Genomic DNA, 13,104 nt, shown 5'->3' on the forward strand with positions numbered 1-13,104 from the left:
TGTTTAAGATTATCTTTTCATCCAATTGGAAAAATAGTTTAAAAATTTTAAAGGAAATATTTGATAATGATTGGACTAAAAGATTTGTCTTATTTCCCTCAGTCTTTCTTAGATATTTTAATATTTTAGAGCCACAAAAGTATCTGAATTAATAGGTTTTCTAATACTTCTTATACATATAGCTTATTTCCCAGGACAGTTAATCCCAAATACCAATTTACCACACATTCTTCTGACCTCCATGTCTTAGTCTTATAGTCCTTTCTTCCTACCTCATTCTTCTAAAGAAACTTCCAGTGAGTTTAATTATTTCCATTACTTTTATTTCATGCAGACTGACTGGCACAGGTGTTTCCAATTAATTTCTAACCTATAGAATTCAATCTCTTGCTACCTATCGTATTTTAGAGAGGAAAAAATCTTGCATTAAAATGGACTTTAGTCTTGCCTTTTTCTATTATTGGAAATAGTAGTAGATTGAAAAGCAAGAATATAAGCTTGTCTTTGAATACTGCTCTTGTCAAAGTTGATATTAATAACTTAATATATCTAAAGTAGGGCTAGGGGCTCAATGGATGAATTCAAAGAGATTTAAGCACTCCTCTTCTGAAACTTACATTTTAAACAATCAGTACAAATTCAGATACAGGTTGCAAAATATTTGACTTAATATGGCAGGACATTGTTGTTTCTTCTCCAATAAATGAAAGCATTCTTGGATTTTGAGTGTATATTCAGCACTACACCAGATGCAAATTCCTAGAAAATAGTGCAAAACTCTTTCTTCCGGTATTATAATTAAGAAACAATTATATTAGAAAATTCTTTTCTTCCTTTTCTTTCTTTCCTTTTCTTCCATTTCTTTCCTTCCTTTTTTCTTTCTTTTTCTTTCTCCTATAACTGAAAAACTCCTAAGCGAAGCTATCAAACTAGTCTCAGCTTTCCTAGTAAAATGAATGGTAGATGTTTTCACCACACACTTGCTTTCAAGGACTTTATAATCTAACTTTATAAAAAAGAAAAAAGAAAATAAAATAAGTTAACTATCACACTTGATACTTGTGTTACAGATTATTAAAATGATATGAGAAGAGAATTAAAAATCTGGAAATGGAAAAGAAGATATTTCTAATTCTTTTCTATGATTTATTATATGCTATAGTTTCACAAAGATGGATCTGAGAATTTTTTGAGTACAAATCTCCAAATGTCATAAATATGGTTGTTGATTTCAGGTCAGTCATCTGCAGCAAAGTTGGACCTGTACTTTGGAGCAAGGGAGGTGAGCAAGGCCTTTTCTAACCTTATTAACCAAGTAACTCTAACAACCTGGAAATGAGAGGATTCTGGAACCATTATAATTTCTTTGACACAAGTGACCAATCTGGTTGGTGAATCACCAAATCTACGAAAAGCACTTGCAAGAATTTAAAGATTTAAGCACTTTGAGAAAAGAAGATGAGATAACTAAGAATTTCCCTTTCTATAGCCTGTAAGCCCCTCATGGGCAGGGACTATTTAATTTATATCTTTAAATCCTCAGAACCTCCCTTATGTTGTTTAGAACCATAGTAGATGCTTAATAAATACTTTTTTATTTATTCATTGAATAAGGAAAAACATTTTTGTTTCTTGTCTCAGGACAGATTCCTTAAAAAATTAGAAGCAAATTGGGGGCATCTTATTTGTATGTTCTACTGCTTATGATGATGATATTTTTAAAGCTATTGTTAGACTAAATTTTTTAAAAATACAATTCATTCATTTGTTCAAAAAATAATTGTGGAGTACCTCCTATGTGTGAGGAGTTGTGCTAGGTATGGGAGGAAGGATGTATTTATGAAAATGAATCAGAAGTATTCCCTGCCCTACAGGAACTTAATTCTAATTGACTAGCTAATTACCTCCTTTAATAATCATTTCAGTTGTTGATATAATGCCTTAATTGCCTATCTGAATGTATTCTATTGGAGAAAAGACCTGACTGAAGAAGAAAACCAAAAGCTATGTAGATGGTAGATTTGCATCTGGTGCTGGGCAGGTTCAGCAACTCTTTGCAAGTGAACTAGTAGTTCCATTAGCTGTAGCAAACAGGTTGAAAAAAAAAACTGAGGCTGGATTTAATCAAGTTCTTCCATATCACATGATATAGAAAAAAATGGTACCTTCCGTGGGTTTCTGGGACAAACTGCAAGACAGTTGCTATTATATAGTTGATACATGACTAAAATGACCAGGAAGTCAATATATACCCCTACTAGGAGCACTGGAGTCTAAGAAAACATTCCAGCCATTTCTACTTCTCTCTCAACAAAATTTAGTCCTCCTAGAAAATTTCATCATAGTTGTGTGTGGGATCTAAGATGCTTACCCAGGAGTTAGAAGACTAAGAGGGAGGAGATTCAATGACCTCAAAGATCCCTGTCAACTTTAAATCTATGATTTTATTTCTAGGCTCTGAGAAATGATTTCTAAAAAATGTCAACCCTCCATACATCCTTATATTCTAATTATTAGTAGCTTTCATATATATATATATATATATAAATATACATATATTATATATATATAGATAAAATAGCAGCATTATATACATATATGCAATTATATATAAAGGAAAGGATTTTAAAAGGCATTAATAATCAACTCCAGATAAAAATCTGGGCAAGGATTCAAACACTAGTTGTATGACTGTGGGCCTATAGCTTAATTTCTCTCTACCTCCAGTTCTCCAATTATAAAATGAGGATTAATAATAGCACCTACCTCACAGAGTTGTTTTGAGAATCAAATGAGGCAATATTTGTCAAAATTGATTAGCATAGTTCCTAGCACACAGTAAGGACAAATTAAATGTTTATGCCTTTCTCTTTTCTCTTAGCCTGTTATAATACCAATGCTATCTGGTAGAGATATAAAATTTAAGTCCTTGACATTGTGGAACTTACATTCTAAAAGAAACACAAATGGGGAGAGGATAAGGATGGTAAATATTGAAGAAAAGATTAATATATTAATTCTAGGAGCATTAACTACAATCAAATTAAAGTTCCAGATCTTAAAAACAGAGATGTGATAAAATGATGACAAATTTTTTAAATTTCTAAAATTTGCAAGGTGCTTTCCTTTAAAAAGTCCAGTTAGATAGTAGTGCATTTATTATCCTCACCAATTTATAAATGAAGAAAAGGAATCATAGAAAGTATTATAAAAGAATTTTCAATATTAGCTTAATTACAACAATTTCCTTAAGATACATGAGTCACAGAACTAGTTGGGGTCTGCAGAATTTAACTGAGACTTCAAACATTAGTGTAAATGATTAACTGGTTGGTGTTAAGAGAATTTCTGACTGTGCTTTATTACTTCTATTTACTTAAGATGAATAAGTCGCATACTTAACTAGAGCTCCAACATTAGTGGAAAGACTGAAAGTTCCAGTTGTATCCTCAGTATTTACTGACCAGTTTATAATTTTACCTGATGCAAATCTTCCTCTTCTATTAAACCTTTGTCTTCTGCCTTCTGTAAAAATTTATTGTGCCTTTTCTGTCTACCAAAAATTTATATATAAGGTGACTGAAAATTTATCCTTAGTTCCATTGGAAGTTTTTGTTTGTTTATTTGTTTGTTATACCATGGGTTACAACTCTGAGCTCATAATAAAGTGATTTTCCTTTCACATCTGTGTGTTGATAATTTGCGATTGTCAGCATCATCCTGACTCCAAGCCCAGAGGTCATCCCCCTACATCTCATCTTCTCCTCCAAAGACTAATGAAATCTATCAAGTGTCAAATTCTTTGAGTCCTCCTTTTGATCAATCTAACACATCTCTATCTTGTCCACAAAGTTGGCATGACACACTTTATCAGGTACCTTGATGAAAGAAGTCTGCTATATCTATAGCAACAGTCTAATAAATGCACAAAAGAAGAAATTAAGTTAGTATAATATGACTTTGCTATGGTTGAACTTATTCTTTCTCATGATGATCCCCATTTTCCTAAGTACTCATAAGTTATCCTTTTAATGATGCACTATAAAATTTCAGCAGGAATCAATGTTATGCTGCCTACCATATAGTTTTTTTTCTCTTTCTGAAAATCAGGATAACATTTTCTAGTGACATTCCTCCCATATAACATTATTCATCAAGAAACAGCTAATCCTCCATGGAATGTAATACGTGATGTAGTTCCATTAGGTCAAGCATCTTGAAACTGAGGGCAAAAAACATTCTTACCATCTCCTTATTTATTTTGAGTTTCAGTTCCATGTCAATAGTTTTATTCTACCTTCTCTCATTCTGAAAAATCACTATCCTTGGTAGATAAAGCAAACAATAGTTTCACAATTTTAGTTTCTTGTCATGCTTCTTCCAAGACATATCTAAAATGAAATTCTAATCCTTCTTTATGTATTTGCCTATTTGTTTGTTTGCTAGATTGTTCATTCATTCAGTACTTTATCTATATTATTACACTATAGGATCCATTTACTTCTCATCCTTTGCAGTTTGGCTCCTGACCTCACTCCCCACACCACTGAAGACTGGTTCGAAGTTTAATATTTTAACTTCTAAATGTAATGATCTCTTCTAAGACATCCTATTTGGAATTCTCTGCTGATTTTTGACACAATAACAAATCCTTCCTTCTTTTTGGAGAAGGGTTTTTTTCTGGAATATTTTTCTCTCTGCCTGATCATTCCTTGTTGGTTTCTTTTTGCTGGATTATCTTCTTGTTTTCTACCTGCTAATCATGAATATACTCCAAGACTCTTTCCTGAACTCGTTTTTGTTCATGCTTTTTGTCTTAGTGTATTTGGCTGTTCTAAAGAATTCAATCATCACCTCTAAATATATGTCTCTTGGATCTAACTGTCCATTTGACCTAAATTCAGTTCCGCATTGTCAGTGGTCTACTGAGAACATATCCACATGGATATACCATTGGCATCTAAAGCTCAATATGTCCAAAGTGGAATTCGTTATCTTCTCCTGTAGAACAGCTCTCCCCTGTTTTCTTTTGAAGGTACCAAAATCTTTCTAGTCATCTATGTTTACAATCTCAGACTCCTCTAACTCATCCTCTCCCTCATCCCTAATGTCCAATCCTTTACTAACTCATCTTCAGAAAAGCTCTTGCATCCATTCATATAGCCAGTACCCTAGTTCACAAGTTCACTTTTAGCATAATTAGCCTTCTAATTGCTATTCTTCCTATTTCTGGTCTCTATTTTCTCCTGAATATTCCTTACAAATCTGTCAAAACAAAACATTTAAGTCATATAATTGCCCCATTCAAAAGTTGTCAGTGGTTTCTTATTGTCATGGATAAGCCCCTTGATTTGTCATTTCAAGCTGTCCATACTTTTACCCCAACCTACTTCTCCAGGCATAATTCATACTCCTCCTCTTTAGGAATCTTATAGTCCAGTAAAACAGGACCACTACCTATCCCAAACTTAGCATCCCAGATACTGTCTCTGTGCATTTGAACTAACCATTCTTTTTCAATAATCAATTCTTTCCTTTGGATCAGACTACGGCTATATTATCATTACTCCTTTCTTCCACTTCTAAAAGATGAAATTATCAGAAAATTAAGAAAATAATTTATCAGTTTCTCTGGTTCAGTAGAGAAAGGCATCCAGAAAATTTTAAAGTTTCCTTTAAGAATTCTGTCCCATCTCCATGCCAAATTTGAGGTTTGTGATGAATCCACTAGCCTGAAAATCTTAATTATGCTATCATTTGCCTCCTCTAGTATCCTACTTCAGCAGTCATAACCTTTCAAATATTTTCAACATCTACTTCTTTATTGGCTCCTTCCCATCTACTTAGAAACACAATCAAATTATTAATTTCTTAAGCCAGTGATAGGGGTGGAATAAGCCTTTCCTTGACCTCTTTAGACCACCCAGAAAGATCCTTTTACCTCCCTCTCTCTTCTCTTCTCTCTTCTTTTACAATCTCATTCATTCCCCAAACTTCAACTCCATACAGCTGATTCTTAGTATCATAGCCTTTAAGAGTTGTAAAGGATCTCAGATGTTATCATTTTATTGATAAAGAAACAGAGATCCAAAGATTCCCAAGTTTTTATCATTAAATCTGATCTCTCTTCTGAACTCCAGATTCACATTTTCAATTGACTGAAGAATATGTTCTAAAGGTCTCATGGTCACCTCAATTCAATTCCACAAAATGGTTAAGGCATTGTTAAAAGCATAGTAATCGAAAGAAAAAAAATTACAGCAATCCCAGCCCTCAATCAAGTTGCACTGAACTGGGTTACAACATATAAGCAATAATTAAGTACTAGATAACTTGAGAATTCTTAGGGGGGAATGGGCAGATAGATGCTCCAGTAGATAAAGATCCTGGTCTGAAGTCAGGAAGACCCCTCTTTGAGTTAAAATCTGACTTTAGACACTTAGTAAGTCACTTAATACTGTTTGCCTCAATTCCTCATCAATAAATGAGGTGGAGAAGGAAATAGCAAAACACTCCAGGATCTTTACCAAGAAAACCCCAAATGGGGTCACAAAAAATCAGATACTATGAAATGACTCAATAACAACAACAACAGAGGAGGAATCAGGAAAGACTTCCCATAAAAGAAAGTACTTGAGAAGAGTCTTGAAAGAAGTGATGGATTCCAAGAGGTGGATGGGAGACGTGACTGGGTCTTGGGCATGTAGGACAGGCAGTACTAGGCGCAAGATGGATTTCAATTGTTCAGTTGAGGGAAGAGCAATTGAACTACTTAGACTAGAATACAGTGAGTGTAAGTGGGAAGTCACATGAAATAAATCTAAAATGGTTATCATGAATCCTGATCCTGCAACATTCCCCCAGACTAGATGGTTTTGGAGGTTTCATTCAGGTCTAAACCTCCAAATCATTTCACTTAAGCAGAACACTGTATTTTGATTTCAGATTAGCATCAGAATGGGAATATAGCTGTTTGAGGCTCTTTCTTTTTGGCTTCCTATTGACAATCAACTAGTATAATTACAATTAAGAAGTCATTAAAAAGAATAATTAGATGTCATGGGACTCTAATAAATTTGCTAATTGTTCTTCCTTATTTTAAACAAATTCTAGTCATTTACTTTTTTGTATATATTTTTTCCACAACTCGATAAAATATGGGTTGCAAGGTGGTGATAGTAGTAATGGTGGTGGTGATAGTCATAGGGCAACTGAGTGATTCAGTGGATAGAACACCAACCCTGGAGTAAAGAGGAACTGATTTCAAAAATGGTTTCAGACATTTGTCACTTCCTAGCTAGGTGAGCCTAGGCAAGTCACTTAACCCTGATTGCCTCACATCCAGGGCCATCTCTAGTCATCCTGATTCATATCTGGCCACCGAATCTAGATGACTCCAGAGAAGAAAGTGAGATTGGCAACTTTGCACAGTCCCTCCTCCCCCCACTGAAATCCAATTCATGTGTTTGTCATGGCATCACCTCCCTGATGTCATGTTTTTCTTTGAGAATGAAGGACAAACAACAATAATATTAGTAGTGTTGGTAATAGTGGTGGTAGTGATTGTGGTAGTATTGGTAGTAATAATTACACCTCCTGAAATTTACCTAACTCTTTAAACTTTGCAAAACTCTTTACATACATGTCTCATTTGCTTCTCATAAAAGCCCTATGAAGTTGTAGGTGGGATGTTTGTGTTTTTCCTTAAATTTAATCTATGGGATTTCTGCATGTCTTGCTTAACATACCTCTCTTACAGCAGTCAAGTTTAGCTTGCCAAGCTTCTCAGTGCAGATTAACCAGCTGTAGGTGTTCCATATTCAGTTAGAGGTATATTCATTTGTCATGAATTGAGTCTCTCTTTATTACAAGTGTACTTTTTTAAAAAAAAAAAAGACATCTTTCTACTGAATGCTAACTGTATTTAAACAAACCTCCAGAACTTGATAGAATTTGAGAACTTTAGACTTATTTAAAACAGATAAATAGTGTTGAACTGGTTTTCCTGCTACATATACAATATTCTTTCCACTGACACACAGTCCCTTTTATGCCAGTCCAGCCATAATAAAATTGTAATGGCTTGAAAGTCATACAGTTTGGAGAAGAAACTACATAGACAATCTTGATTTAAAAAGTGAAAATAACAAAAGGATACAATAAGTCAGATTTTCCCAATCCCTCTCTCTCTTCTGCCTTTGGAAGCAAGGCTTAATCATTTAGATCAAAGACAGCTCAGTATGTAAGCATTTGCTTACTCCTATCTAGCATGGGAGCAAGATCTAGTCTTGAATGGAAGCTAACTTTAGATTCAAAAGAACTGGGCACAAAACCTAGATAATATTCATCAGAATCTTGACCTTTAGTTTCCTCACTTGTCAAATAAAAGTGCTGGGATTAGCTCTCCAAAGTCTCTCCTAACTCTAGATACTGTAGCCCCAGTGAACTGTTAAGAACCTAAAGAAATGTCTAAAATGCCACTTCCAACCAGTCTAATATGTGGGAAGAATCTAACTTAATATGAAACTATATACATTACCTCTTACAAAGAAATGAACAAAAGTCAAGAAAAAGGCATATATTTTTAAAAATTCCATTAGGCTTAAGTCTGAGATTAGATTTATTTTCTTTTTATTCCTAGGTCATTGGTGACTCTTCCAATTAATCTAGACCCACTTTTATGCATATGGATGCTTATCAAATCTCCAATCAGCTCTTTCTTCTTCAGGAGTGGGGTTCTTAGGAATTGATAATATGTACCTGAAAGCAAAAAAGGGAAATAAATAATAGGTCACAAAATAATTTGCAGGCTAATACCTAGGGTAACTTGTTATACAACTGGAAGTTTGCTACATATATATTTGCAGCCATTATGCATATGCAATGTAGACTTATAAAGACATGGCTGTCTTTATGCAATCCTATCCATGAAATATTTTATCCCAAATATAGTAAATCAAATAAACTTATCTCTTAACAATTGAAAATTATGTCTTTATATATCTGAAGCATGTTTACTATAATGTTCATTTTTCAATTATGAACTTTTATTTATGCTTTTTTATATTAGAAAAATTTTCCAGTAAATGCTCCCACCTCTATCCCCCACAGAAGGTATATGACTAATAGCTTTGTGCTATTTGTTTCCTAGTAGGTTCATTTGCCACCAATTTCTAGGACAACTGTGAAAGTCATTATTATATTTTTTTTTCCTTCAAAAGAAGAAAAAAAAACAGGGGGCAGCTAGGTTGTGTAGTGAATAGAGCACTGGCCCTGGAGTCAGGAGTACCTGAGTTCAAATCTGACCTCAAACAATAATTGCCCAGCTGTGTGGCCTTGGGCAAGCCACTTAACCCCATTGCCTTGCAAAATACCTAAAAAAAGAAGAAAAAACAAAAATTCTCTGATTTTTTAAAAAAAGATAAGAATGGCACAATTCTGTTGTGCAACTTCATAGCATATGAGAAGTGGTTGTAAAATACATTATCATGGGCACATATCATCAAAAGAGGAGGTGATCTGTTCATGAATTAAGAATGAAGGACATTAGCGTTGAGGGCAATTGACACTCAGAAAGAATTTTGAGGCAAATTGGGAGAAAAGGATGAGAGAAAACACACAATCAACCTGTCATTCATTAATAGCTCAGAGACACTAAAAAACAAAAGAAGTGAACAAATAAAAATCCGATCTCCAGTGTGTTGAATCAATTTTCTATGGAAAGTTTATAAGAAAATATAGCTGTTGGGGTTAGAGCACTGGACCTAGAGTCAAGTAAACTCATATTGCATTCAAATTTGGTCTCAGATACTTACTAGTTGTGGTCTTGGGCAAATCACTTAATCACATTTGCCTCAGTTTCTCATTTGGCAAATAACTCCCATATCTTTGCCAAGAAAATTCCAAATAGGGTCATAAAGAGTTGATATGACTGAAACAGCTGAACACAACAAAATAAACATAGAATCTAGAGCTATGTAAGTTATATGGTTCACACCAATGAAATCACAGATGCATCGAAGTATAGAATTCCATATTTGGTCAAATATTCATCTATCTAGCTTACTATCCTATAGGTAGCTCAGAGATACATTTTTAAATGACCTAGTTATTTTTATATCAAGCTCAAATATTAAGAATAGACTTCAAAATATTCTAGTTTCTCAATATCATCTATGAATATATTTAAACTTTTTCTAAATTATTTTATTTTCAACCTATATCCTGGAGACAGAAAATAACAGAAAAAAGTTTAGCTGTTAAGCTATTTCATTAGCTTTGACCCCAGGGGAACAATTCTCATTCCATGATCTACATTAACCATTTTGCACTTTACCTTGAAACACCATCCCTGTGTCTTTGACGGAATTTGTTATTTTGTTTTGTTTTGTTTTATTCACAGTGTCATGGAATGATAGAGCTGTAAGGCATCTTAGGACTTAGTCCAAACCCCTCATTTTTAGATCGGTGACTGACACCTATTAACATGAAGTAACTTGATGGAAGTCCCATTAGTTAGTTTTTATTAAAAACTTTAGGAAAATCTATTAAAATTTAGTTTTACAAAGCTATATATATATGTATATATATATATATATATATATATATCTACTTATGAAATAAAGCAAAGCACACCTGAATTTCCTACACATTTATCTCAATGTTCCCTTTCTTGTCAATGATTGTATGTTCCCTTAGAGAAGGTTCAAGTACATCCCCTGTCTTATGCCAATAACACTACTCTTTGCTCCCAAGGGCATTCAGAATATGGGCTTTTGCCCCTAATGTACAGTTGAGCCTCTTAAAAGAATTAGAATTTTAAGACAAAAACTCTCTTTTCCTTTAACTATTTCATTTCAGTATCTTCTTCATTCAAAGTGTTTCAAGGAATCTGAGCTGATAATTACATGCTTCTGCTCAAAACTTATGGTCCCCTCTTGTGTCAATGAATGATATAGAGTGAAGTAACTTCAGAAATTGGAGCAAATCTTGCAATTTTGTGAAAAAAAGGAATATGAATGCTGTATAGAACAATAGCAAGAAGTCACTGGCAGCCCCAGTAATTCTGTCTTGCTGGAATGCATCAAGAAACTAAAAAGAACAAGTAGTGAAGGAGAGAGATATCACTGAGATATCCCTTGGAGTTTAGCTTTTAGCATTTCTGCTGAACACTGAGAAAGTCATGTTCAGATGAAAAAAGCTCAGTCCACAAGAGATTGAGTGAGCTACCCAAGGTCACACAGCTAGTAAATGTCTAGTTCAGGATTAGAACTCAGGTCTTCCTGCTTCCATGTTCTATCCCCTGCACTAGTGGATATAGTGGAGATAATTGAGTAGAGATAGGTTGAAAATCTTTTGGGTTTTCTGTTTAAACAACAGGTAAGAAGAAACTTTCTAAAACTTCTGTTTGGGGACTCAGAATTGTTCATGTTCTTTGGTGAATTATGCTTTTCTGTATTTTTTTATTTTTACATCAACTGTTTTCACTTGCTTTTTACTTTTGAGAATGATGGAAGAAATAAGTTAACAATTAACTTTTCCTCTGCAATTGCAGAGGACTGTTTCAGGTATCCCTGTGCACAATTGTAGCTGCCAAATAAAACCTGTGCATTCTTTACTTCCATTTAGTTCTTCCATACATACATACATATCCTCTTTGAGATAACAGAAATAAAAGGCAAAAGGCTTACTTCCTGTGTGCTGTGAATGCATTGTGGGTGGCTTCTCTTCATCTCCAGCCAGCTGTCTCCTTCCTAGGCCATGGTTCCTGGAGAGCACACAGTCTACATAGATATCCCAGAAGAGTTGAGCCAGGTCCCAAAAGAGGGCCCCATGCTGCAAGTTCTCAGATGATTTTAGGTAGATCATAAAGTCCCAAAATCCTGTCACAGTGTCAGAAATGCGTGGCTTCCTCATCTCCAAAAGGAGTACTGAAGAAGACTCCCAGCATTGAGGATCTGCTCGGTTTAGAGCCAAAAGATCAATTTGGCTATGACAGAAGAAAGGTACCACAAAGCACAGTCCCACAATGAGTAGGGTACAGGTGAGTCTCATGGTGTAATGAATCCTTCCTTTGTTTCCAAGATCTGCCATAACACTGATGAAAAAAAGAATTATAAGTTCCTTGCCTTAGGAGGAAAGTAGCCATACTAGGATGCTTAAATTAGGAAATTCATTTACTACCACCAAATTGTCTTATTTCTAGGATAAATGATATGAGAACATGATATAGGAGTCAGTAAAAAGAGTCATGATGAGTATGGGGGGAAAAGTGGAACTTTGCCCAGGATACCAACATGAAGGGAATGCTCACTTGAGCCTGGTTTGGGTCATTCTCCTAATGGTACAGTTACTGTGGTACCTCTCTCCTGGCAACTTTTTTCTACCCAATATTCTCCTCCTTCTCAAGATCGATGGAACAGGCATCATCAATTATATCAAAGAGGATCAGTATTGAACATATGGAGAACAAGATGTCTCCTCTCCCTTCGTGACTATTCCAAGTGGTGGATTTTCCCATTAGTACCAGGATAAACTGTCCTTTGCCTTGCCACCTTCATCACCATCACCACCACTGTCACCATCCATGGAACAATTAAATATTCTTCCAAGTAATACCTAATTGTATTTCTGCTAATCATATTTTTCAAGTGACATATTTTATATGATTCATTATGTCATGAAGGTGATCTTGGTTCCTCAGGGATGGAGATAATTGCTAAACAGAATAGCCAAAAAATGTTTAAATCATAATTAGGACCACAGGAGTAATTGGGGGAACTAAGAAAGAGAGTGTAGCTTTAGTAAATAGTGCCAAGGAGAAGGTCTTTGAGGACACTCAAACTCAGAGGAATGGAAAAAAGGGAAAGGTATACATGATGGAAATCATCAGGCATTCACCAGACACATAATCTTTTCATTTTCAGGTACTTGTTATTAGCTATTCTGAGGTACACTGATATCATCATCAAACTTGGGCACTCTCTCTAAAGTTACTTACTAAAGAATTGAAAATAACAATATTAATATTAATCATAGGAAAAATTTCAAACCAATTTCACAGCAACCTCTTCTGCCTATTATATCATTCCCTTGATGTTGTTC

General features: G+C 34.5%; 1 protein-coding gene across 1 annotated transcript; it reads right to left on the reverse strand.

Moving 5' to 3' along the window:
- Window positions 1-8,620: 8,620 nt before the first annotated feature.
- FAM237A (family with sequence similarity 237 member A) lies at window positions 8,621-12,093 on the reverse strand. The gene is made up of 2 exons (XM_074192579.1): window positions 11,686-12,093; window positions 8,621-8,764 (listed from the first exon to the last, which is right to left on the reverse strand). The coding sequence occupies exons 1-2, from the start codon at window positions 12,091-12,093 to the stop codon at window positions 8,621-8,623; spliced, it is 552 nt and encodes a 183-aa protein (XP_074048680.1).
- Window positions 12,094-13,104: the final 1,011 nt, after the last annotated feature.

This window comes from Macrotis lagotis, chromosome 6 (assembly GCF_037893015.1).
Source record: "Macrotis lagotis isolate mMagLag1 chromosome 6, bilby.v1.9.chrom.fasta, whole genome shotgun sequence".
Taxonomy (NCBI): domain Eukaryota; kingdom Metazoa; phylum Chordata; class Mammalia; order Peramelemorphia; family Peramelidae; genus Macrotis; species Macrotis lagotis.